Source organism: Prunus mume, linkage group LG2 (genome assembly GCF_029339155.1).
Source record: "Prunus mume cultivar Tortuosa linkage group LG2, ASM2933915v1, whole genome shotgun sequence".
NCBI classification, from domain to species: Eukaryota; Viridiplantae; Streptophyta; class Magnoliopsida; order Rosales; family Rosaceae; genus Prunus; species Prunus mume.
Window position 1 is genome coordinate 13,621,747 of NC_142699.1, and position 25,881 is coordinate 13,647,627.

Genomic DNA, 25,881 nt, shown 5'->3' on the forward strand with positions numbered 1-25,881 from the left:
CAAACTTTCTCTTCATCATTATTGCTAGTTCGCACATAACAACATTATCAACATTCATCATTGTGTCTCTCTCCTCCAAAAAATAACATACCTCATGGAGTGGGGCATTAGAAGACACGCTTTTTGATGCACTAAACCTCAAAGTAGCGTCATAAACTTCTTCAAAAATTTGACAAGTACCTTTGCATTATCCTAATCCAACAATGTTGGTGGCCCCACTTTTTTCTTCTTTTCCTTACCATGAGCTTTGTACTCCTCAAAGTACCCCAAAAAGTTTGAGTCATCCTCCTCCATCCTATCAAAACCTTTTTGGAGCTTCAAAGCATTCTCTAACATCATGTAAGTTGAATTCCATCTTGTGCACACATCTAAAGGAACCATGGTTTTGTTGTCAACCTTCTCTATCTCCAAACAAGTCCTAAAATTCTCTAATCATTGGGATGACCCCCTAATGTACTTAGCACAATTGCAAATACTTTGATGAGTTTGTTTCATTCTGTTGGTAATTTTTATCAACAATATTAAAACATTGCAAGTGCACAAATCAAATGATAATATAGTAAGCAAGCAAGGATCGATCCCATAGAGATTATGATCTAAAGAGATGTTTATCAATGTCACGCAATGAAAATTAAAACACAAGGACTTCCACACACACACCAACACCAAGGGCGGTTTTGATTTGATTTTGTGAATAAAACAAAATAAGGAAAACAAAACAAAACAGAATTTAAATTAGAGTTTAAGAGAAATTGGTTTAAAATCAATCAAGAACAATAGCTACGACTCACTATCCACCTCTAACTAATCAATCAATCTATGAACAACAATAGATAATCAATTTCTAGCAAGCATATGATGACGACACTCACAACAAGATCATGACATTTGACTCGAGTTGTATGAGTCTCTCTTAAGTGTATGTAAAGTGTATGGCATTTACATCAATACTCGTATTCTTAATTGAAATCTAGTATGACATTTACTCAAATTAACAATCAAGAATCCATTAAGATCAAAGAGAATATAAGTGTCACAAAAACCCTAAAACATGGAATTTGTTATTAGGAATTCAAGAATCGATTTCTCATAACTAGTTCTTAACACAATTATTCGTTGCAAACAAGAACACATTCAATATGGCAATTGAGCTATGTTCTACAACAATTTAATTCCAATACATGCTTCAAAGTTAGCTACTCAAAGAAACAAAATATCAGAATTCACATAACATAGAGAAACCGAAATCATCACGCCTGTAGAAACTGAAAATCCATTCAAACTTGTTTATAGAATTGAAATCATGTTTAGAGCTTCAAGATTAAGCCCTAACTAACAAGAAATTAGTTACTCATGTTCTTGGATGAACTAAAAAATAAATACATCAGAACTGAAAAGTAAAAGAAGGAAGGAAAAGAAAGAACTCGTTGGCAGCTTTCTCCTCTTGCGCAGGTGACATCTTTTGGATCTGAATCCATTGTATGGGGGCCTTGGCTGGCCTTTTATATCACTCATATCAGAGTTCTAAACCCTAAGATTGACTGAAAAGTCGTCCAAGAAGCCTTGGTAAACAAGGAATCTAAATAGGAAAGTAAAAATCACAATTCCTAACTCCATAGGGAAATACAGCTCAGCCCAATTGTCACATGATTTGGGGATATTCGGCCTTGTAGAAAAATTATTAAAAATATATTTTAGAAAGATAAATGTCTTATCTTTCCAACCATATATATCACGTAACTGAAAAATTTGGGAAGGCTTCCGTTTCTTCACATTCACGTAACATGTACAAAACTGTCCTGTCTGCACGTGGGCTAACTTTACTTGTAATACTGTACCAATTGGCTTGGTAGAAAATTCTAAAAAAATTACAGATTGAACTTCAAGATGTTAGCTTTCATTTCCAATTGGCCTTGCACTAAAATTCATTCGAAAAGTTGATTTTTCCTTAAAAACCTTCTAAGAGCGCAAAAAAGCTAAAAGTCAGAAAAGTAAAGTAATAAACCCTTTTTAAATCTAATTCTCCTTCAAAACCTAAGTAAAAAGAGTACATAAATGAGTATATTTATGGACTTATCACATTCCATCAGTTACAATCAAGTTAGTAATGTGGGCACAACACCTCATATGCAACAAACTACCATCACATATGAGTGAATTCCACTTTCTAACCTCTTCTTCATGTAGCTAATACATCCATCATTGAAGGAAGCATTATCAATCGATATGGTGAAGACGTTGTCTATCCCCCATCCATTCAAATATGTCTCCACAAGCTTATCAATTGTATCCCTCTTATGATTAGGAATGACAAAAAAGTTAAGGATTCTCTTATGCAACACTCAATCATCATCAATGAAGTGGGCCATGAGAACCATGTAATTGATATTTTGAATGAAAGTCCAATTTTATGTGGTAAGGGACACTCTTTGTGCATTAAGTGTTAAGACACTCTTGATTTTAGCTTTCTCCTCTTGATAGAGGTTCCACATGTCTCTAGCAATTGTTGTACGAGATGGCAAATCAAATCTAGGTTGTGGTGCCACAAAGTGGATGTGCCATTCTTTTTACCATCACATGTATAGTCATTTTTACCCCGGAAGCATTCTTACAAGGCTTTCTTTTTTCTAAAGTGCTAGGTAAAAAGGTTGATAGTGGTGGAGGGGTTGATTGCGATGGAGGGGCTGACTGATAAACTTGATTTGGTGGTGCTAGTGGGTTAGTTGAAATAGAGGTTTTAGGTTCTTCTTCAATGAAAACAATACCCTGCATGCTTCAGTAACCATAAACATCAATAATTTTTGTAAACTGCAGCCATAATAATATAGAAACACAACAAAACTGAGTAGAAAAATCCTTAGTCTTCAAAAAAAATCAATAAGGGTTTAGAGATATTACCTCAAAGAGTAAGTCAATCCTTAGTCTTCAAAAAATCAATTATGTCCAGAAAAATCAACCAGCAAGCCAATCCTTTCTTTAGTCTTCAAAATCAATCATGTCCAGAAAAATCAGAACAGAGTCTGAATCTGGAAAATAGCAAACAATCCAAACAGTCCAAATAACAAACATAAACAGAATGTCTTGCTCGTTTCACTAAAGATTTATGATCTAGAATCAGCATATTATCAAATGGGAAAAGAAAAGGAAATTAAAAAAATGCAAGATAACCCTTTTTTTTCTTTTCTATTTGCAGAAGTTGACAGATACTTTTATTTGCATCAAAAGCGATAATTCGGCATATATATGTTGAAATTAACTATCAATATTCCCAATTCCCCGCAAACACATTAAAGTCAAATAAGCATATATTTGCATATACATGCAGAAGTTGACTCGTTTGGGAGTGCTTTTGGAGCAGCGAAAAGCGCTTCTAAATAGGTGAAAGCGCTTATGTCTTTTAAAAATAGTGTTTGGCAAAAATTGCAAAAGCGCTTATGTCTTTTAAAAAATGGTGTTTATCATACATTTGCATAAATCTAAAAATCAAGAACACGTCAAAACCAAAATAAGCAGCATATATTTCCAAATAAGCAGATGAACACATCAATACAAATATGCAAAAATCTAAAAATCAAGAAAGACCCATATTGAACACATAAAAACCAAAATGAGCAGAACACATTGAAACCAATACACATACATAAGCCCGTGACTAAGAGAGAGCTACAGAGAAATCTGGATGAAGAACGATGGAGAGAGAGCGGGAGCTGTTGAGAGAGAGCAAGAGTGACTAAGAAAGAACGATAGAGAAATCTCATATGTGGAAGAAGTTTGCGGTAGATTTGGGGAAAGGAGAGTGGGAGAGACTGAGTGAGAGAGGGAGAGGTGAATGACAAAAAAATGGAAGGCCCTCAAATGTTTAGGGTTTTTCCAAAGGATCGAGTGTGGCAAGGAGTAGGAATTGCATAAATTGGACGAATCACAAGCTAACACGTGTATTAATGATTTTTTTAATTATATAATTTTCATATTCGGGTCGGTCCGATTTCCACCTGTTTAGAGAGAATTAAAACCGGTCCAACTTGATTCAGAGTCGGTTTAGGCTTTTTTTTACCAATTTCATACCGGTTTGATCGGGGTTTCGGCAATAATGCCCACCCCTACTCAAGACACCTACCGTTGCCGACGACGCATGGGCCATTGTGTGGCGGGCCATTCTATCTTAAAATGTTTCACATGTCGTCCCGAGCACGACGATATGCTCATATTTGAATTTGGTTACTATTTGACTATCGAACGTATACTGCGCCTATAATGCGATATCTATGTTCGATAGGTTCAGACCATTAGATTGGTTCCAATTTCAATTATGTTATTCCATGTACCTCTAGGATCGTGTAGGAACTTACGGATTAAGAATTGGAGTCCTGAATATTCCGAGTCAATGATTCTAGGGTTAAGCGAACCAATCATTGTCCGATCATGCGATTAGCTTAGATCCGAATGCTCGATCAAGACCAAACTTTCGGGACTTGTTGAGTAGACTTTGTTAGACCAAAATTTCAGATCAGAAATTAGAGGTCATTTGCCCCACGGGCTAATTGACCTAGATGCTGGGCCTTGTCGCCCCGATCGAGACCAATTAGTTAGGAGGTGTTGTGATTTGGTTATTTGTTTTAAAATGATTTTATGCTATTAGAGTTTTATTAAATATTTGTGAATAATTGTTTTATCGTATTTACTTTCCAAGCATGTTATATCTATTTTTTATTTTTATATATGTGTTAAATCATTTGAAATTGGAAATATTTTGCCTTCAGAAATATTGATGTCTTCGGATATCCTGGATGTCTTCGGAAATATTGATGTCTTCGGACATACAGTTGTCTTCGGAATGTCTTTGGACATATGGGTGCCTTCGAATTGTCTTCAGACACCTTAGTTGCCTTCGAATTTGTCTACGTGCATATGACATTGCCCCACGAGTATCGAAGACGCCCGAACCATGTGTTGTCAGGATTTGCGTTCTCAGGTTGAGTAAATCTCCATAAGTCCTGCTAGGAGAATTGACGGATTATTTACGCTCTCAGGTTGAGTATATCTCCTTGAGTTTTGCTATGATTTGCGTTCTCATGTTGATTATATCTCCCTGAGTTCTGCTAGGATTGCGTTCTCAGGTTGAGTATATCTCCTTGAGTCCTACTCGGGAATTGACGGATTATTTGCGTTCTCAGGTTGGCCACATGTCCTTGAGTTCTGCTAGGATGCGACACACATGTGGAGTTGGTCATTCAACATGTGTAGCACTGGGAATTGATAGATTATGTTTGAGGTACATCTATATGGAGAATAGTGCAGTACCAACGTGTGACAGTTAACAGGATATTCTTCGCCACTCTGCTCATATTATCTGCATAAGGTTAGCCAGGATCCCTAGCCACCTGCCCGGCTTGTCTATGTAGGTGGTTAGCTAGTTTCCTCTTCCCATGTTGCCTTTGGATTTAATGATATTTCCTATGTACCCATGGTTGGTGACTGGATGACATATGCACGCTGTGGACGCTCGCAGGTATGGCTTTCAAGTAAAAGGGTTAGTTACATATGTGTTTGGATGTACAATAATAAACTAATTGAACAATTAAGTACATAATTACAGGGCATGTCATTCAATTATATAGATTGTTGAAATTAAGTAAGGAATGATTTTAGAATGTTATTGTTGATTTCACTTTGAACATTTCTATATTATGTTAATTGTGATTTATGGTAGAAAGAACTATGTGTAGCTTGATCCCTCAGTAAGGGTACGTAAGCAACCTAGGCTAACCTAGGTGCAGCCGCAAGTTTATGATTTGTTTGTTATGTTCAGTTTTGTCAAGTTGATTTTGCTGACATTCTTATATTGATAAATGGGGACCTGAAGCCCATTAAACTTTATCTAATTGGTGTGTGGTTTATACATTGTGCTTGCTGAACCCTTACAAACTTGTTGTGTTTACTGTGCATATAGATTTCTGGGTTTTGAGCCAATTTCAGAGGAAGCTCCACCGATTTTCTAGTAAAAGTCAAGCCCTAAAGTTGTATTGGAATTAGGGCAAGAAGGGTATTTTAGTAATTTGGGCTGACGCATGCCTGGTGTCGCATAGGGAGAGGGTTCGTCACAGATTCCAATGGGGAATTTGAGGCGGGTCCTTTCACGCCATGTGTACTTGTGAGAAGTCTCCAATGGAGCGTGGTTTCCAGTCATGATTGGCAGGCCAAGGTGCCGAATGCTCACAATCTGTCAATGATATTTTGTGGAACTGAATAGATTGCCTATATTTAATAGGTCCTTTGTAGATCTCCAATCCAATATGTCATTCTCTAATTAGCCGGTCAGATATGATATAGACATCATACATGAGTATAATCTTATCTTTATTTATTTTTTTGTGGACAAAATCTTATCTTACTGGATGGTCTCAATCCACAAAATGAGATGCACAAATGTTATTCTTGGAAAGGAATTGACTACTAGAAGTTGAGTGTGGGAAATAATAAATTTATCGATTTTTGAGCAATGGTCTGTGTCTCGTAGCAGTAGCAAACAAATTAGATACATAGTTTTCCATGCGAGGCTGCCCCACCACACTCCATTACCAATTTACCATCACCATGCAAGCTAATGGAAATGAAGCAGGTAAAGTTGGGAAGCAGACATCGCCCCTTTAACCAGCGAAAATCTTTTTTTTTTAGCTGCCGATAAGTTGAACCAATAAAATTAAGTTGCAAAATGGAAAATATCTCCGTGTTTATCAAAATTCAACCCATTCGTGAGTCCAAATTAATGACATTAGGGTCCTTCCAATTATAACAAATACAATTATAAATTTATATGATCAGGAATTTCTCTCGTTCTTCAAATCATGCAACTTACGTTGGGTTTGAAATCGGAACAAAAGATGATTAACCGGTTAACATGTGTTAGGCTTTTCGACACAAACCAATAACAAGGTAACTCCACCCATTGGATACTTTTTTGATCACTCAGAATCAGAGATAAGGAAATCGTATCTTAATTATTAACTGCTGCTGAAGCTTAATATTAATCATATTAAATTCTATTGATAATTAATATTAAGCTTTAGAGAGATATACCCCAATAAAAAAAATCTGTTTGATTGTTCAATAATTATACATGTCTGCCACGTGGCGTTGAAGTTTGAAGTTACTTTTGACGTGACCAATGCATTACTTCCTTGGCGTAGAATTTTATCTATAAAAATAATATTATGTTATATCCTCATGAGGTGGTATCCATATATATGAGCATAGATATCACGCCTATATAATATGCGTAACGGGCTTTCATTCTCTTAGCTTTCTAAGTTTCCAATTACCAATTAGTTTTCAATGGATTATTCTCTCCCTTATGTAAACTCCATCACTGCTTTTTTATTTACAATAATCATCGTTTCCTATTACTTCTCACGCAGATGGAGACCTGCCAAATTAGCCCCAACCGAAGCCAAGGGTGCATGGCCGATATTTGGCCACCTTCCCTTGCTAGGAGGATCCACACCTCCTCACATCAAATTGGCAGCCATGGCTGACCAGTACGGGCCTCTCTTCACCATTCGCCTCGGCGTCTATCCATCTCTGGTGATAAGCAGCAGTGAGATCGCAAAAGAATGCTTCACAACCAATGATTTGGCCTTAAGCTCGCGTCCAAAGCTCGCGGTTGTGGAACACGTTGGCTATAACCACGCCATGTTTGGGTTTGCACCCTCCGGACCCCTCTGGCGAGAGATGCGCAAGATTACCACCTTGAAGCTGCTCTCGAACCGAAGGCTTGAGCTGCTCAGGCACATTCGAGTCTCTGAAGTGACAACTTTCTTGCAAGAATTGTACAAAACTTGGAGCACCGCGGAGAGAAGGGAGAGCAATAATAGTGACAGAGTTTTGGTGGAGTTGAAGCAGTGGTTTGGGGACCTGGCCTTGAACGTGATTCTTAGAATGGTGGCCGGAAAGCGTTATTCGGTTGCGGCCGATGAGGATGAGAAGAAAGAAGCACGTAGGGTTCAGAGTGCATTGAAGGAGTTTTTTTATTATTTGGGGCTGTTTGTGGTGGGTGATGTGGTGCCTTATCTTCGGTGGTTGGACTTGGGTGGGCATGAGAAGGCGATGAAGAAGATTGCGATAGAACTGGATGCCATCGTTGGAGGGTGGGTTGAAGAGCACAAGAGAAGGAGGGCAAGAGGTGATGCTAAAGGGGAACCAGACTTCATAGACGCCATGCTTTCTGTGCTTGATGGTGCAGACCTTGGCGGTTTTGATGCTGACACAGTCAACAAAGCCACAAGCTTGGTAATCAAACATATGCCTAGCTTAATCTATATAATTTAGCTTTATATAAATAATTAATCAAATAAATTGTATTTTTGCAGACTATGATTTCAGCAGGTAGCGATACGACCATGGTCACATTAACATGGGCGATATCACTATTATTGAACAACCCTCACGTGCTTAGAAGAGCCCAAAATGAACTGGACACTGAAATAGGGAGACAGAGAGTTGTGAGTGAGTCAGATATAAACAAGCTGGTCTACATCCAAGCCATAGTGAAAGAGACGCTGCGTTTGTACCCAGCAGCACCATTATCTGGACCACGAGAGTTCACCGAGGACTGCACCATAGGCGGCTACCATGTCTCAAAGGGCACCCGGTTGATCACGAACCTTTGGAAGATCCAAACCGACCCGAGAATATGGCCCGATCCATTGGAATTCAAGCCAGAGAGGTTTCTGACCACCCACAGGGATGTTGATATTAAGGGATTGCACTTTGAGTTAATGCCATTTGGAAGTGGGAGAAGAGCATGCCCTGGCTTGGCATTTGCCCTTCAAATGGTGCAATTTGCGTTGGCTAGTTTTGTGCATGCGTTTGAAATCTCCAACCCCTCGAGTGCACCGATTGACATGATTGAGAGCTATGGACTGACAAACGTCAAGGCGACCCCTCTTCAAGTTCTCATCAAACCTCGTTTGCCCTCTCAACTTTATGGATAAAATGATAAACAATGATTTTTATTTAATTATTTGTTTGGCTAATAGCAAGGTTGCTGAGGTGTCAAGACTGTTGTGTTAATCATGAGTGCTAGTTTGTATTAGCTATTGTAATAGTCACGTGTATCTTTCAATTAGTTAAAAAGAGCTAGTTTAATTACTAAGCGAAGCCCAAAGTATAAAGGTCTCTTGGTACTGTAATATTCGTTAATCAGAAAATAACTCTCATATAATATTCTCATTTTCTCTCTCTGATTTCTCGATTCTTCTTCTTCTCAATTCTTCCTCAATCATTAGCATGGTGTTGGTCCTTTTTTTCATACGTCATTCCTTTTCGCCTCCCGCGGGGGGTCAGCTTTGCTCGGAGGAACGGAGAGGTTTAGTTAGATCAACACCAATGCCCCGATTAGATGGTGTCTCTTGGCTCACAAAGAGGACTCCTTCAATTTCTGAACAAAATTGAAAGTTGAATTAGTTTACCAAAAGCAAGCGGGCCCAGTTGAGGCCCTATCTGTCAACTTTTCTCAACTTTGATTCATGATGTTGCGTAGGTGTGCCATTATTGGGTATAAGACCAGCCTAATAGACCTGGTATGGATGCTTATGAATGGTTAATTCTGATGGAACTTGCGCGTCTTTTTCTGGACTTCTTCTCAAGCCATTGTGCTCCAAGGGGGGTACTGGCCTGGATTGATTCTTTTCTATGCCTCAGTTAAGAGGACTTCAATATTCTTTCCTTCGCGAATGTCAACCTGATAAGTATGGGCGATACCTAAACAAGTAAGATAGAAAGACCAAGATCGTGGTTAGTAAGACCCTATCTGGGTTTTATCAACCAGTTTCAATATTTATATCGTCCTCAGGCTGGATTAATAGTTAATTCGGGCCCAGGGGTAAAATTCGGGCCCAACTCAACTTTCTATCCCTCCTGTTATTAATGTTTCATTCGGGCCCTAGTCCCTTTTCGGGCCCGAACGTTGGTTCTGTGGACTTTTATAAAGGGACGAAGGCGGGAATTCAATTTTATGTACTAAAATGGTCCATAATTCATTTTTAGTTAATTAAGTGGATTCATTTAAGACGATTTTTCTGCAACTTATACTCAATATAAGTGTAAACTAGATTAAATAACAGAACCTTCTTAAACTAATCCATCAATTATCTTTAAATCCGAATTACAAAGCAAGGAAAGAGAGACTGGAGATTTCTCAATCTAGTTAAGTAATTACAAGAATTGAAACATATTACTTTTAAAAGAAAATCATACCATGAATATGGCAGAGCTACGAGAGAGAAACACAGGAGTTGTCGACTGGTTATCTAAATAGAGTAGGCAGATTGCTATCTTAAGATTTTCAAGTGTTTTTTGAGACGTTGTGTCTGATTTTGGAGATAGAGTCATCTTCTTCTGAAGGAGACCTTCTTTATTTATAGAGGAAGAAGGAGCTTGTAATGATGGAAACTGCGACAAGACCTTTGGCTTATGGTTCAAGGTCAGCTGCTGGTTTGCTGGCTTTAACCGGTTCATATAGAGAATGATGGAAGGCTTCTGTCAGGAACTGTTAGTTTTCTTTGTGAAGCTCTCTTGACTTGACCCTTTGTACTTGAAGACTTGGCTAGCAATTTGATCATCCTCTGGTTTTGGTGGCTTTTGTACGACTTGTTTTCTTGCTGGGAGAGAAGAAGGTCAAGTCATCATTAAATGTGATAATCCCCTTCAGCCTCTCACAAGGGCCTAGGAAACACATTTATCGATTTTTAACCTTTAGTGCGAGATAAGGATCTGATCCTTCACAGTTTGGGCATTCCTATTGATTTATTCCAAAAAGCCCATTAGGACATGGATGACTTTTTGAGAAAAACAAAAAAACAAAAAAACAAATGTTAATGGCCCTGGATTTAGCTTTAAAATATTCTTTTAACCCATTAGACCATTTTTGGTCCATTTACCAAAACTGGGTACAAACACATGGTATCAGAGCCTTGTATGGCTTGTACCCTATGATTATGATGTGCTTCCTCTGTGTTTGTTTGTACCATATTTGACTAGCCACTCACGTCATGACACGTGGAAAAAGTAAGGTAATAATGCTCTTTTTAATTAACTTTTCCTACAAAAACCAAATATAAGATGTATAAAAATATATGAAATAATGTACTTATCACTAGTGAACCTGTGGAAGATCCAAACTGACCCACGGGTTTGGACTGACCCGATGGAGTTCAAGCTAGAGAGATTTATCACTACCCATAAGGATGTTGATGTTCAGGGTCAGCAATTTGAGCTGATGCCGTTTGGCAGTGGTAGAAGAGCACGCCCTGGGATAAGTTTTGGCCTTCATATGACACTTTTAACTTTGGCTAGTTTTCTTCATTCGTTTGATGTCACGACTTAAGAAAACACACCAGTTGATATGATTAGAAGTATTGGACTTACGACCATGAAACTGACCCCTCTTCATGTCCTCATCAAACCATGCTTGTCTCCTAATTTTTATAATTAAATAGTTGAGAGTGAGAATTTAGCTATATGTGGTAACAAATGCTGTGATATTATAAAATGCACATATGCATATATGTTCTGAATGTATTAAAATAAATAGTTCCAGTTTATAAATTCCTCTACTTTTGACATGATCAAAATAAGGAACATGTCATATGTTGATGCTTAAAACTGGTTGGACATTTTTGGGCCCAATTCAGTGATGATGTCGCCTTTGGCTCTGTGTGCTCTTCGACTGTAATAGTGATCTAGACAAATTTATGGCTAAGTAGCCAAATGTCTCAATTACCCTGTTTTGGGGACTTGTTCCTATTTTTATAGATTTTGGGAGATATGCATCTCGAGTGAGATTTCAATGTGAGACTGTGGGCATCACCTGAGGAGGAACCATGTGTCCTTCTCAGAAATCTCCAATAGAGCGTGGTTTCCAGTCATGATTGGCAAGCCAGGGTGGCTAATGCTCATAACCTACCGATGGTATTTTGTGGGACGAAATAAGTTGCTTAGATTTAATAGGTTGTTTGTGGATCGAATTTCATATGTCATTCTCTAATTGGCTGGTATAAACATCATACATGTGTATAATCTTGTCTTACTTGATGGTCCAGCCTTTTGATATAAATCTACAAAATGAGATGGACAATTGGAAAGGAATAGACTACTAGAAGTTACGTTCGGGAAATAAATATGTCGTGTCTCGTAGCAATAGCAAACAAAGTAGATACATAGTTTTTCATGTGAGGCTACCCCACCACCCTCCATCACCATACCATGCATTGCTTCCTAGGCATAGAATTTTATCTATTATAATAATATTCTGTTCTTGCCTCATGAGGTGGTATTGGTATATATCATATATCAACATAGATATAACGCCTATATAATATGTGTGACAGGGCTTTCATTCTCTAGCTTTCTAAGTTTCCAATTACCAAATAGTTTCAATGGATTATTCTCTCCCTTATGTAAACTCTATCACTGCTTTTTCATTTACAATAATCATCGTTTCCTATTACTTCTCACGCAGATGGAGACCTGCCAAATTAGCCCCAACTTAAGCCAAGGGTGCATGGCCGATATTTGGCCACCTTCCCTTGCTAGGAGGATCCACACCTCCTCACATCACATTGGCAGCCATGGCTGACCAGTACGGGCCTCTCTTCACCATCCGCCTTGGCGTCCATCCATCTCTGGTGATAAGCAGCAGTGAGATAGCATAAGAATGCTTCACAACCAATGGCTTGGTCTTAAACTCGCGTCCAAAGCTCCCGGTTGTGGATCACATTGGCTATAACGGCGCCATGTTTGCGTTTGCACCCTCTGGACCCTTCTGGCGAGAGATGCGCAAGATTACCACCTTGGAGCTGCTCTCTAAGCCAAGGCTTGAGCTGCTCAGATGCATTCGAGTCTCTGAAGTGACAACTTTCTTGCAAGAATTGTACAAAACTTGGAGCACCGAGGAGAAAAGGGAGAGCAATAATAGCGACAAAGTTTTGGTGGAGTTGAAGTAGTGGTTTGGGGACATGACTTTTGTAGAAACTGATTTTCCCTTATATTATTCATATGATCATTATACAGTATATATAAAGTCTGTAAAGAATAATCTACAGTTACAACAAGTCATTATCACAAACATAAATATGGAGTTATGGCCTAATAACAACATAACTGACAACTGACCATTTCCTATCATTAGTAGGATTAACTAGTGTAACTGAAACACTGTTGTAACTCCAAAACACTCCCCCGCAAATCGAGTATGCATAGCATAGCAAGATGTGAATGAAGAAACCACATGGTGATGGGGATGGCAATAGTAGTCGTCTGTAGTAGTCTAGTAAGGGAAACAAAAAAGAAGAACTCCATAGGCGCAACAACGACTTGAGAGAAACAAAGTAACAGAAAAATAAAAATAACGCCCATTAAAAGCCAGCAAGTGAATGAGCGCATGGGCTCATGGAAGGAAGGAATAAAATGACAGGCTGACATACAAGTCAAATGTACCTAGGAAACAACTCTAGGCACCTGAGAAACACAACCCTACCTAGGAATCAGCTCTAGGTAGGATAAAGAGCATGCGGTAAGCGGGAAAATAAAGGGATGGGGAAAAAGACAAAGACACTTGCCATTTGACATAGATAAAAAGGAAGGGGGTGGGGGAGGGAAACCATGTGAGAGTCTCACGGTGAGATAGACAAATTAAAAGGAGCGTGAGAAAGACAGGCTCTTTAGACAAGTACATAAATAAATTACGTTTTTGTTAGCGTGAGAAAGACAGAATCTTGAGACAAGTACATAAATAAATTACGTTTTTTTTTTGTTAATAAAATAAATATTAGAAAATGAGAGAAAAACCCAGCACATGGAAAGGATAGAAATATAGAGCTCAAGAGAGAGAGCTAAGCACAAGGATATCAGTGGTGTGCAGAGAAGATTACAAAGTTAAAAGTGAAAAAGGTTGAAGAGGGAAGAGAAAGAAAGGAGAACTCCTTGATAGGGAGGGAAAGAGTCTCTCAGATAAACATATAGAAAGATGGCTCAAAACAAAGAAAGGGGAGAGAGATTTCAAGAGACAGAAACCAACAATAGAGAAGTGTGGTCTCTGAGGGAAAACAGACAAAAAGAGGGAGACAATACAATTGAAAAGAAGAGAAGAGAATACCCAGTAAAATAAAAGAATTATAAAGAAAAGAAAACAATATCCTTGTAACAGAGAAGAAGAAAGGCAGCGCAAGAGAGCATTGAAGAAGACAAAGACCAACAGTAAAATCCAAGAAAGAGATTAGGCTTAAGAGGGGAGGAGAACACAGGTTGAGCATAGATAGAGCATGAGAGGCCGATACTAGGCAACAACACAGTGATAGGGCTTGAGTGGCCGATACCGAGTCAGCAACACAGAGGAAGAAACAAGGGATGTGCAAAAGGAACACCGGCAGTGTAGCAAGGCAAAGAAGGCTCGGCGAGCATTGACGAGGCTCATGGAGCAAAGAGAGACGGCTCGGTGAGCGATGACAGGCAACATCAACAAACAAGGGGAAAGTATGGACACCACGATAGAGAAACCATCAAAAATACATGAGAGAGAGAAACCATAATTGCAGACGAGGAAAAGTGAAAGGAAAGGAAGTTTTTATTTTATTTTATTCATAGATATGGGCTTCTAATAAAAACAAAATTAAGGAAGGAAAGCATTAAGGTGAGGAGCACGAGTGTTTGGCTAGGAGAGAGAGATGAAGCTTAAGGGAAGAAGGGGAAGCATGTGTGTAGAGAAGAGATAGATATTGGAAAAATTGGGGGCTCATGACACCAAAGAGAAAGAGAGGGAGTCTTGATATAACCACAGAGAGAGAAAGAGAGAGAGAGAGAGAGAGAGAGAGAGAGAGAGAGATAGAGCACATGAGGGATAGACAACGGTTGTGCAAAGGGACTAACGATAATGAAGCACAGTAGGACAGATACAAAGGCCGGCTAGGATAAGTCTTGGCAAGCAATGACAATTGACAAGGGGGAGAAGGCTCAATCTTCAATAGAGAGCATAAGAAGGAGAAATGACTCAATCTTCAACAGAGAGCTAGACACGAAGAGAGTGAAAGATAAAGTCTCATCAATGAGCAGAGAGCTTGATAGGGAGCGTTGAAAAATAAAAGGAAATGGCAGCGGCAGAGAGAAAAAAAAACTTTACTGATTATAGAAGGGAGGAGAAGATGGAGAAATATACAGAAGCAAACACCATTTCGGGCGAGGAGAGCCAACGACTCTCAATGTTGGCAAATGAAGGATCGCTAATTGGCGTTAGCCATTAGCTCTGATACCATGTAGAAACTGATTTTCCCTTATATTATTCATATGATCATTATACAATATATATAAAGTCTGTAGAGAATAATCTACAGTTACAACAAGTCATTATCACCAACATAAATATGGAGTTATGACATAATAACAACGTAACTGACAACTAACCATTTCCTATCATTAGTATAATTAACTATTGTAACTGAAATACTATTGTAACTCCATAACAACTTTGAACGTGATTCTTAGAATGGTGGCCGGAAAGCATTATTCGTTTGCTGCCGATGAGGTTGAGAAGAAAGAAGCACGTAGGGTTCAGAGTGCATTGAAGGTGTTTGTTTTATTATGTGATGGTGTTTGTGGTGGGTGATGTGGTGCCTTATCTTCGGTGGTTGGACTTGGGTGGGTATGAGAAGGCGATGAAGAAGATTGCGAAAGAACTGGACGCCATCGTTGAAGGGTGGGTTGAAGAGCACAAGAGAAGGAGGGCAAGAGGTGATGCTAAAGGGGAACCAGACTTCATAGACGCCATGCTTTCTGTGTTTGATGGTGCAGACCTTGGCGGTTTTGATGCTGACACAGTCAACAAAGCCACAAGCTTGGTAATCAAACATATGCCTAGCTTAATCTATATACTTTAGCTTAATATAAATAATTAATCAAATAAATTGTACTTTTGCAGAATATGATTGCAGGAGGTAGCGATACGACCATGGTCACATTAACATGGGCAATATCACTATTATTGAACAACCCTCACGTGCTTAAAAGAGCCCAAAATGAACTGGACACTGAAATAGGCAGACAGAGTTGTGAGTGAGTCAGTAAGCAAGCTAGTCTACCTCCAAGCCATAGTAAAAGAAACGCTGCGTTTGTACCCAGCAGCACCATTATCTGCACCACGTGAGTTCACCGAGGACTGCACCATAGGCGGCTACCATGTCTCGAAAGGCACCCGGTTGATCACGAACCTTTGGAAGATCCAAACCGACCCGAGAATATGGCCCGATCCATTAGAATTCAAGCTTGAGAGGTTTCTAACGACCCACAAGGATGTTGATGTTAAGGGATTGCACTTTGAGTTAATTCCGTTTGGAAGTGGGAGAAGAGCATGCCCTGGCTTGGCATTTGGCCTTCAAATGGTGCAATTGACGTTGGCTAGTTTTGTGCATGCGTTTGAAATCTCCAACCCCTCGAGTGCACCGATTGATATGACTGAGAGCTCTGGACTGACAAACATCAAGGCGACTCTCTTCAAGTTCTCATCAAACCTCGTTGCCTTCTCAACTTTATGGATAAAATGATAAAACCAAGATTATTATTTAATTAATGAATGTATTTACTCTCAACGTTGCTATCCTAATTTATCGTTGGTCTCTTAGGTGATCAGGTGGAGAATCAAGCCCAAATAGCACTGCTGCTCTTCTTTTTTCTTTATTTTAAATTAGAGCCCAAATTTTTATACAAAATATTGGACTTCCTTGAATTAGAGAATTGTACAATAACACTGCTGCTCTTCTTTTTTCTTTTGTGAAACGAAAAAGATTGTATTCATAAATTATGGCATGAGATTTCTCATTCATGTAATTACTACCATCACATGTGCTTTGTGTAACATTTTCTACAACGAGGTTCCATAATTGGTGGTCCTCACCCCAAGATCTTAGCCCGACAACAATGTCACTTCGATGTCCCAATTAAGGTCAAGGTTTTAATTCTGATTTGTAGTTTGCTATCTATCCCCATGCTGCTTACGATTAATGGGGAAGTTTTTTTATGTAACTATTTAGTGTTGAAAAAATTAACAACTAATTAATAATTCCAATCACATCTGAAATCAATGTGAAAACGATTTAATTATTTTTAATACCAAATTGTTAATTGATAAAGAATAACTTTATTAATTTTTCCTGGCCTAACCGGGGTCAGTTAACCATGGTCAGCTTAGCAGTAGTAGCTTCTTGTCAATATGATCCTCTTCCTCCTCCTAAGTCCTAAGGAACGCACTGAGCCCAACTCCACTTGACAGTTTCCACAATTTCAAGACTCTCAGTCTCCTCAATTCAATTCAATTTTCCTTCTGGAACCAATTAATTCATGGTTGGGGAAGGCGGCACCAACAGCAGGATGGGAGGTGCTGATAAAGTCATAGTGGCGGTCAAAGCAGAGAAGGTGATCTCAAAAACGGCATTGGCCTGGGCTCTCACTCACGTCGTTCACCCGGACGACTGCGTAACCTTGCTCGCTGTTTTCTCCGCCGTTAAAACCGGTAATTCAATTTCTAATTAAATCTTCTTCTTTTCTGAAAAAAGAAAGAAAAGAAAATTGAAGCTTAAACTTGCGAGTTCAATTTGTGTTGCTAATGTGGAATTTGTGCGTGAAATTGAGTGCGGGCAGGTAACAAATTCTGGAACTTTCCGAGATTCACCGGAGATTGCGGTAGCAGTCGTCGGGAGGATTTGCCGGATCGGATTTGCCAGATCTCGGAGTCTTGTTCGCAGATGGTGCTTCAGTTTCACAGCCAAATCCAGGTGATTCGTCATTTCTAGCTGAATTTACGTTTATGCCACTTACCGCCTTTCTCTATTTAGTCTTTTCTCGTCACTTTACTCGTTTTTCCATTCGGAATTCAAAAATTTCAACCTTTTGCGACAAAGACCACGTAGTTAGGTTGCCTGCTTGGCGCTTAAGATAGGACCACGTGGACGTTGCCGTTGGAACTTGTCGTACTTGCTTTGCTGTGTGTGCTTTTTCTTGCTTTTGTTTTTAGTAGTACACAACTGGACATTTTAATGATGTATGCTATAGTTGTCTGCTCTTTATTTATTAATTCAAAACTAGTGCCTTTATAATTTATTTATTTATTTTTAATTCATCTCCAATAATGCACAAATTAGTTCCTTTATAATTTATTTATTTATTTTTAATTCATCTCCAATAATGCACAAATTAGTTCCTTTATAATTTATTTATTTATTTTTATGCATTTTGATAAAAGCAACAATCTATGGTGATTTTGTTTTATAATAATCAAGATGAAGAAAGTTCTTGTCATTCATCATTGGCTTATCAGAATTTAATAGATTCTAGATTTGTTTTGAGGCACAAACAAGTTGTAAGTTAATCATTTGAGTGGCACATGCTATGTTCTATGTGCTTAGAACATGTCGTGGAGTGAGAATTAACTTTATAAAAATGATCAATCAGATTCCCAGAATCGTATCTTCTGTATGATGTGAACTATGAAAGGGGATTATTATCATTTGAATTTGTTTGCACCTTGTTTGTTTTTTATTCCCTGGTTTAGTTTTTGTTTTCTGTTTTTTGCCTTTTCTTTTTCTCGATTTCTAATCAACTTGGTTCTCCTAGTGTGTAATCCGGAACAGATCGATCCGTTGTATTCACTGCACTGGTGTAAATCCACTAAAAGAATGTATCTGCTGAATAATGCTTTAGAAGAAGGAAAAAACCTTTAATAAATTACAGTGATCCTGCTTAATTTTTAACTCACTCAGTCTATGAGCTTCACCTCCTAATAAGCTCCCGACTAGTTCTTTAATGAAACTAGTTATGATCGTATATTGCAGGTAACAGTGAGGATTAAGGTAGTTTTAAGTACACCAGGTGGTGCTGTGGCGGCTGAAGCAAGATGCAATGGAGCCAACTGGGTCGTACTGGACAAGTAATTAAACATACAAAAAGTATTATTTCTTATTTCCGAGCTATTGATTTAGGTGCATGCTTTACGGGTCGATTGCATCCCTCACAGTTTCACACATTTACTGCTATCCTAAACTAGTAAAGCATGTTGCCTTTTTATATCCAAGTGCCAGTTATGTTTCTTCGTTATGAGTGAGATTCAAATGGGTGGCTAAGCACCCTAGATTGTTCTCCTTTAACAGAAAATTGAAGCAAGAGCGGAAGCATTGCATGGAAGAACTTGGATGCAACATCGTGGTGATGAACGGATCTCAGCCTAAAGTCCTGAGGCTCAATCTAGCGTGCCAAGATGAACTCCAAACACCATTCTTTTCTGCTGCTTCTTCACCAGGAACTCATGTTGGAAAGTTGCAAGGGCTTTCTAGAATGAAGCACTCCACTCCAGTGAGCAGTCCTGAAGAACCAAGTACCTCCTACACAAGAACCACAGGAGAAGGCTCTTCATCAAGTTACGACACTGTGACTTCTCTTTTTCTTGTCTATGAACAGAATCCTCTTTTTGAAGGACCACAAAGAGGAAACCACAGACGAAATTATTCAGAGGATCCGTATGAAGAGCTTGAGACAATTGGAGAAAGGCTTATAACTCTGTCTAAACCCCGACCGTCATCTGTAGTTACTACTCAGAGTGTCTTTTGGATCCCCCCAAATCACATTGTGGATCATGGAAATCCCCCAATGCCCCAAAATTGTAACAACGCTCACAAAGCAAGATCTCCCACTTTCCAAACTCTGTTTGATGAGTGTGCACAATTTGATCAGGATACAAGGAAAGATAAACATGGGCCCAAGGACACCCATCACAAAAGCTACCTTATTAATTCAAGCATCAGGGATGCTGTCTCTTTGGGTAGAACCTCCTCAGTACCTCCTCCTTTATGCTCTCTATGTCAACATAAAACCCCGGTTTTTGGGAAACCTCCAAAACAGTTCTCTTACAAAGAGTTAGAGGAAGCTACAGATGCATTCTCAGATATGAACTTTTTGGCAGAAGGTGGTTTCGGTGTTGTGCACAGGGGGGTATTGAGAGACGGCCAAATTGTTGCTGTAAAGCAGTTGAAGTTTGGTGGTTCTCAAGCAGATGCTGACTTTTGCAGAGAAGTGCGAGTATTGAGCTGTGCACAACACAGGAATGTTGTGTTGCTCATTGGGTATTGTATTGAAGGCAAGGCAAGGGTATTGGTTTATGAGTACATCTGCAACAGTTCTTTGGATTTCCATTTACATGGTATGCAATTTTCTTACATCGTGTTTTTAATTTCAAACACATTCCAAAGCTCTTTTCAGGTTCATAGACATGGCATTCTCTTTGCATATACGCATCTGCAGCTTCATGGACTTGATACGCATATGCTCATGGTCTTAATTTTGTTTGAATGACATACAGTAAACAGAACCTCTCTGGATTGTGAGTCAAGGCTAAAGATAGCAACAGGAGCAGCTCGTGGTTTACGGTATTTGCATGAAGATTGTAGAGTGGGATGTATAGTACACAGAGACCTACGACCCAACAATATCCTTCTAACCCATGATTTTGAACCTCTGGTACTTGAAACTGATTCTTAAATTTTATAGCATATACTTCAGAAAAAATGTGCCCTTCATATCTTCATCTATGATTTCCAATGGTCACTAATTTGTTCACAGTGCAGGGCATATTATCTTCTCTTTTCGACTTGCAATCAAATATTATTTGACTTGGAAATATGATTCATTGCATGGCAGGAAGGGACCCCTTGGAAATGAAGATATTATCCTGCCATATTTTTATACACCCCTATTGATGCTTATGGAACATGCACGTATGTTTTACTCTGTTTGTTATTTATTTAGGTTGCTGATTTTGGGCTTGCTAGATTGTACTCTGAATGGGAGATGAGCAATGAAGACCGCGTGATTGGAACTTCAGGGTAATTTTTTCCCATCTGCTTGCTATAGGTCCAAGAAATTTTTGTACAAAAGCAATGCAAATGTATGCACTTAATAAAGAAAAGACAGGAAGCAATTCCATGTGATTAACCTCAATGTGAACTGCAGGTATCTGGCACCGGAGTATGTTGATGGTGGGCAAATTACACACAAAGTTGATGTTTATGCATTCGGAGTAGTTCTATTAGAGCTTATGACAGGTAGACGAATCAGTGAATTGCAATATGTCAAGGGACGTCATATTTTGGAAGAATGGTTCCACCCCTTAGCTACATTAGAGCCAAACCACATCTTCTCAAATTCCTATCAGTTACTGGACCCAAACTTGGCCTCCCCTGAAAATCTCGACTTGCACCATCAACTACAGACGATGGCGAGTGCTGCTTCTCTGTGTCTGCGTCGAGATCCTGAATCTAGACCGCCAATGTCGAAGGTGTCCTTGCTTAATTACTATCTTTAGAAAAAATAAAAATAAAAATCCCTTCCCATTTTTCTTTGGAAGTTGTTTGAGTTGAAATTGTCTGGCTTTGGTGCAGGTACTGAGAGTGCTAGAAGGAGGAGACCCAGTTGTTCCTCTGGGCCTAGACCTGAACTCAGTTGGTAGTAGAAGTGGTCATTTGAACGGTCTAAGGTCACAAAGGCAACCTGAAGCAAGAGGAAGCCATTCTCGTACACTATCACATTGAATCTTTTTTGGGTTATGATGAGAAATTTATCCATGACAGTATTTTTTGCTTCCACCGATATAATCTTTTATTTGTTTGTCTGAGTTAAAAATATAGCTTGTAATAAATTCTCTTTACATGTATATTGTTTCCAAAACTTTAGTCACAGTAAATCTGATTTTGCAATACAATGATTTGGGTTTGGTTAAGCAGATCAAATACACAACCAATGTTAAGTTAATTTGATTGCTATGAGAACAAAAGACATGCTAAGCAGTAAGCACTAGTTTCATTACCAAATTAAGCAAGAAATTAAGGAGAGAGAACATAATTTATTTATCATATCTTTCATATGCTCTCCATTTTCATTCCACTCCGTTCCAATTTCCAACACATTAATAAGTCCTCCTTGATCGATCCCGTATTCATTCTCAGTCAACCCCAATAACCAACCTGATCATGAAAAACATAAAAACCAAATTAAAAACAAATTAAAAAGAAAAGACTCATTCCTCACAGTTGTGTCATTTCGAGTAGACACTTGGCGCCATACTACTGGCCAGTGCGATGAAGAAGTCATCGCGACCATGGATCACCATCCATCAGTACCTCCGCTTGTGACTGCTGCCCCGACCCGCAGAAGACGAGTAACTACCATCCGACGGCAGCGAGTCCGCATCGAATCCCATGCGCTGCTGCACCATAGCAACGGGCGTCAGCTCCGGCGCCTGCTCCGACACCCCCCACACCTTCACCGACTTATCGAGGCTCCCGCTGTACACAATCCACCGTGGCCCATGCCCTTGTTGGCATTGATATCCCGGTCATGCTCCACCGCCAAGCACTTCACCGGCCCCGTGTGCCCGGCCAAAACCGACAGACACGTGTGGATCACTCCCTCCCTCCGCCACACGCATATCGTCTTATCTGCTGGAGCCACTGAAAACTAAGTTTCCGGCCGCCGCCAAACACAAAACCGCCAGCTTGTGACCCTTGAGGACCCCACCGTGCGACAATTGCTTCTCGCGCTGCCAAAAATTGACGAGGCCGTCGGAGGACCCGCAGTACACAATCGATCCCGAGGCGTTGACGGCCAGCGCCGTCACCGCGCTCTCTTGCTTCAGCAGTGCCTGCACCAGCGAATGCTTGATGATCTTCCCGGTCTGCTCTCTCTTCCACACTTTGACCGTCCCGTCCGCCGCCCCGGTGTACACCAACCCCTCCACGCTGGCAACGACCGAGTTGACGGCGTCGTCGTGGGCGTGGATGGACTCCAAGCACTTGGACGTGTCGATTCGCCAGACTTTTAGAGTGCGGTCCCAGGACGCGGAGTAGAGAAGCTTCTTGTCCTCGCTCAAGCTCAAGCACGAAACGGCGTCGGAGTGCTTGATCCAGAGGGTTTTCTGTCTTCTGACCTGAATGTAATTGCTGGGTTTTACCGAATATTTGAAAATATCCATCATGGTGGGTAAAGTCCCGGCGCGCTTGTGGACGCTCGGATCCTTGGAAGAGACCCGCCAGACCCGAATTTTTCCGTCTTGGTGACCCGTGAAGAGCTTATCTCCGGAAATGACAATGGCTTTGACGAGGCCGCTGTTTGATTTGAAGCCGCTGAACTCTTTCAGATTCTTCCAGACACGGATGTTCTTGCTGTCCGAGCCGGTGTACAAGAGATCTCCGGAGGCGGCCAGAGAGTAGATGTGGCCTTCTTCGCGGACCAGAGAGCCGATGAGGCCGTTCTGGGGGCCGTTGTTGTCTTCGAACGGCTGCCACGGTGACTTGGCAAAGGGAGAAGAGCTGGTCTGGTTCCAGGGAGACATGGTTATGGGCGAGCACTCGCCGCTCATGCGGTTGGGGTCGAGGGAGCAGGCGGGACTGATGGCGGAGGCGCTGCTGTTGCGCATCGAGTAGTCGTTGATGTCGGAGGCCATAGTGGAGGAAATGTTGGGATCAGAATGCGCGAGGTTTCCGAATTTGCCCCTGGGTATGGTTTCTGCGTCGGCGAACATCCCGCCTCCTCTCTCGTCGTCCTTCATTTGTGTCGATGGACGGACGTGGCTTTAATCTCTGATTATGATTCGTTGTGTGTTAAGTTAATTAATAATGATACCATTCATTCACCAATTGATTTTTTTGAAGGTTCGAAGAAGATTTTAGGAGATGCGGATGTTAATTAATGGTGAGGAGAAAATAGAGGGAGGTGGCGAAACTGCTTTGCGCAAAATGAAGGATGTGGGCTTTTTACGAAATGAACAACAGAAGGCGGGAGATGAGACCGGGGGGACTATATATATATGTAAAAGGTTGGAATAAGGGGGCCCCTAAGATTTTGACACGTGGTGGGCAAGGAACGTGAGGGTTGCGTGATGAGTGAATTTCGGGTCCGGAGAATCCGGGTCGGATGCTGAAAATGGCGTGTAGGTTCGTTTTGTAAGTGTGATTGGCTGTGATGATTCTACGGTTGGAGTTGGAGTTACTATTTTTACTAGTATTTATTTAGGTTTAAGGTTTGGTGACCTAATACTACCCTTTGCTAATTGGTCTCAATCCAAACTAAATGGTTGTTTATTGGATATGCTTTTTTCTTAATTAAGAAAACTCCATCTTTCTACTTGTGAGAGAAAAAAAATAAAAACTACCAAGACCTAGGTTCGAGTTCTACTGACGAAAATCCATTTTGGTAGGGTACTCCGTAAAAATAAAAAAAGAAGCTAAGGCCCCCTCTGTAAGTCCTCAAAGAGACTTTGGTATGCCCTGACCTTAAGATGGGGTAACCTCCCTTCCCCCCTAAACTTTTCTTGACAAAAAAACAAACAAACAATAATGGAAGAAAAATTTAAATGCTTGAGGTGAAATTATAGAATTTATTATTAGCTATGCATATTATCGTATACTTAGAAATAGAATAGGAAATCACTAAATTTTGGACTGATTTTTCATAAATTTGAATCTTTGTGTAAAAGTGATATCGATATAGATATGGTGAGTCCACTGTAAAAAAATTTCATGCAATTAAAAGAGTTTAGCCCTTTGGTTTCGTGTGACTAGGATGATTTCTGTTATTTTCAAAGTTAAAATGAATAATAGTGTAAGAGGTGCTTCATGGAATAGAATCATATAATTTGGTGGTGAAAAACATGCCACATACTGTCCTTTAAAATTGCATGTATGTATGTCCTACTTTTACTACCGACCATGAAAGGTGCAATATTATTTTGCAGTGGGTGGTGCTGCTTGTTATAATTAATGTCAGCGTAGCGAAGTGGACTTATTCCCTTTAGTTCAAAGTTAAAAGACACACTCACTATCGCAGGCCGCAGTAGCGTAGTGTTGTGATATCCTCCCTTTCTCCATTTTGCATGAACGTGGACGGTGTAAGTTGTAACAAAAGAAAAGTCACTGCCTTTAGCCATTTTAGCATAACAAAAAGAAACCATGTTAAATGATGAACAATTATTTTGTTCTATTGGTAAGTACACTTTTTCTCTTCCCATTGCCCAAATTGTTCCCAATGTAGCCATTTGATCTTATAAGTTGAAAACTTAACGTCGCAGCCACATTGACCCCGTTTTTAGGGCGATTACACTCACCTTATAAATTAAAATCTGAAATTAATGTATAGAGGAAATTGGTTTAAATAGAGATGTTTTGTTCTTTTTTCTGGGTTCCCAAAACGTGGGATAAAAAATTAGAGGGGCAACAAGCAGAGAAAAAACAAATAGCTTTAGGCTTCCCTGGCTAGGGTTTTAAGTGTGTTGAATCATTGGAGCGGCGACGTCCTTGCTCCATGATTTAAAAAATACAAATGGTGGGGTAAAGCAGCATTTTATTTTGCCAATATGAAGTCAAGTGGAAGGTGATGACGACAAGATGATCAGTTAATAATAAAACAATTTAAAAGAAACCAAACAAATGAAAGCAATACAAGAAGATATAGTTTTCTAACAATGGCAAACCGCCAAGAGCCTTTTGTAAAGAAAATACTGACGAATCTGGCAATTTCTTAATCTTGGGAAAGAAAACCGTTGCTCTCTTTTTTCCGTTAGAGGCCGTTACTCGGTGTCGAATTCATGGAACTGGTTGGTTCTTTACCCAGATAGGAAAATGATTAGACCCGACCGAAAAAGGCCGACCTCCTACTCTGAAACTGTGTCGAAGAATCTTCCCTATGGGACCGCCACTTACAGTTGGACACGTGTGTGACCAAGTACGAAGGTCGCCTTCCCAGCCGCCACGTACACGGTTATTGTTATTGTTGTTCTGTCACATGAATCATGCAGGA

The 25,881-nt window shown here is 39.8% G+C and overlaps 3 protein-coding genes and 2 pseudogenes across 5 annotated transcripts; 4 read left to right on the plus strand and 1 right to left on the minus strand.

The window, feature by feature from the left end:
• Window positions 1-7,252: 7,252 nt before the first annotated feature.
• Window positions 7,253-9,237, plus strand: LOC103320784 (cytochrome P450 CYP82D47-like). The gene is made up of 2 exons (XM_016791770.2): window positions 7,253-8,286; window positions 8,367-9,237. The coding sequence occupies exons 1-2, from the start codon at window positions 7,333-7,335 to the stop codon at window positions 8,988-8,990; spliced, it is 1,578 nt and encodes a 525-aa protein (XP_016647256.2). The 5' UTR covers window positions 7,253-7,332; the 3' UTR covers window positions 8,991-9,237.
• A 3,093-nt stretch (window positions 9,238-12,330) lies between these two features.
• On the plus strand, window positions 12,331-13,078 carry LOC148919680 (cytochrome P450 82A3 pseudogene; annotated as a pseudogene).
• A 2,424-nt stretch (window positions 13,079-15,502) lies between these two features.
• Window positions 15,503-16,652, plus strand: LOC107880113 (strychnine-10-hydroxylase pseudogene; annotated as a pseudogene). The gene is made up of 2 exons (XR_016123542.1): window positions 15,503-15,887; window positions 15,968-16,652. The product of XR_016123542.1 is annotated as a strychnine-10-hydroxylase pseudogene (transcript).
• Window positions 16,653-17,273: 621 nt separating this feature from the next.
• Window positions 17,274-21,790, plus strand: LOC103320785 (inactive protein kinase SELMODRAFT_444075-like). 2 transcript variants are annotated; one of them, XM_008222506.2, is made up of 8 exons: window positions 17,274-17,554; window positions 17,683-17,816; window positions 18,873-18,967; window positions 19,188-20,233; window positions 20,393-20,550; window positions 20,839-20,915; window positions 21,043-21,367; window positions 21,471-21,790. In XM_008222506.2, the coding sequence occupies exons 1-8, from the start codon at window positions 17,383-17,385 to the stop codon at window positions 21,618-21,620; spliced, it is 2,157 nt and encodes a 718-aa protein (XP_008220728.2). In that variant the 5' UTR covers window positions 17,274-17,382; the 3' UTR covers window positions 21,621-21,790. The 2 variants fall into 2 exon arrangements, with proteins under 2 accessions (XP_008220728.2, XP_088901635.1); XM_089045509.1 differs by having other exon boundaries at window positions 17,282-17,554; window positions 18,873-18,986.
• Window positions 21,791-21,998: 208 nt separating this feature from the next.
• On the minus strand, window positions 21,999-23,855 carry LOC103320787 (protein JINGUBANG). The gene is given in 3 exon segments (XM_089045510.1): window positions 21,999-22,398; window positions 22,401-22,530; window positions 22,532-23,855. Coding segments are annotated over 3 exon segments (1,431 nt in total). The 5' UTR covers window positions 23,636-23,855; the 3' UTR covers window positions 21,999-22,201.
• Between the last annotated feature and the right edge of the window lie 2,026 nt (window positions 23,856-25,881).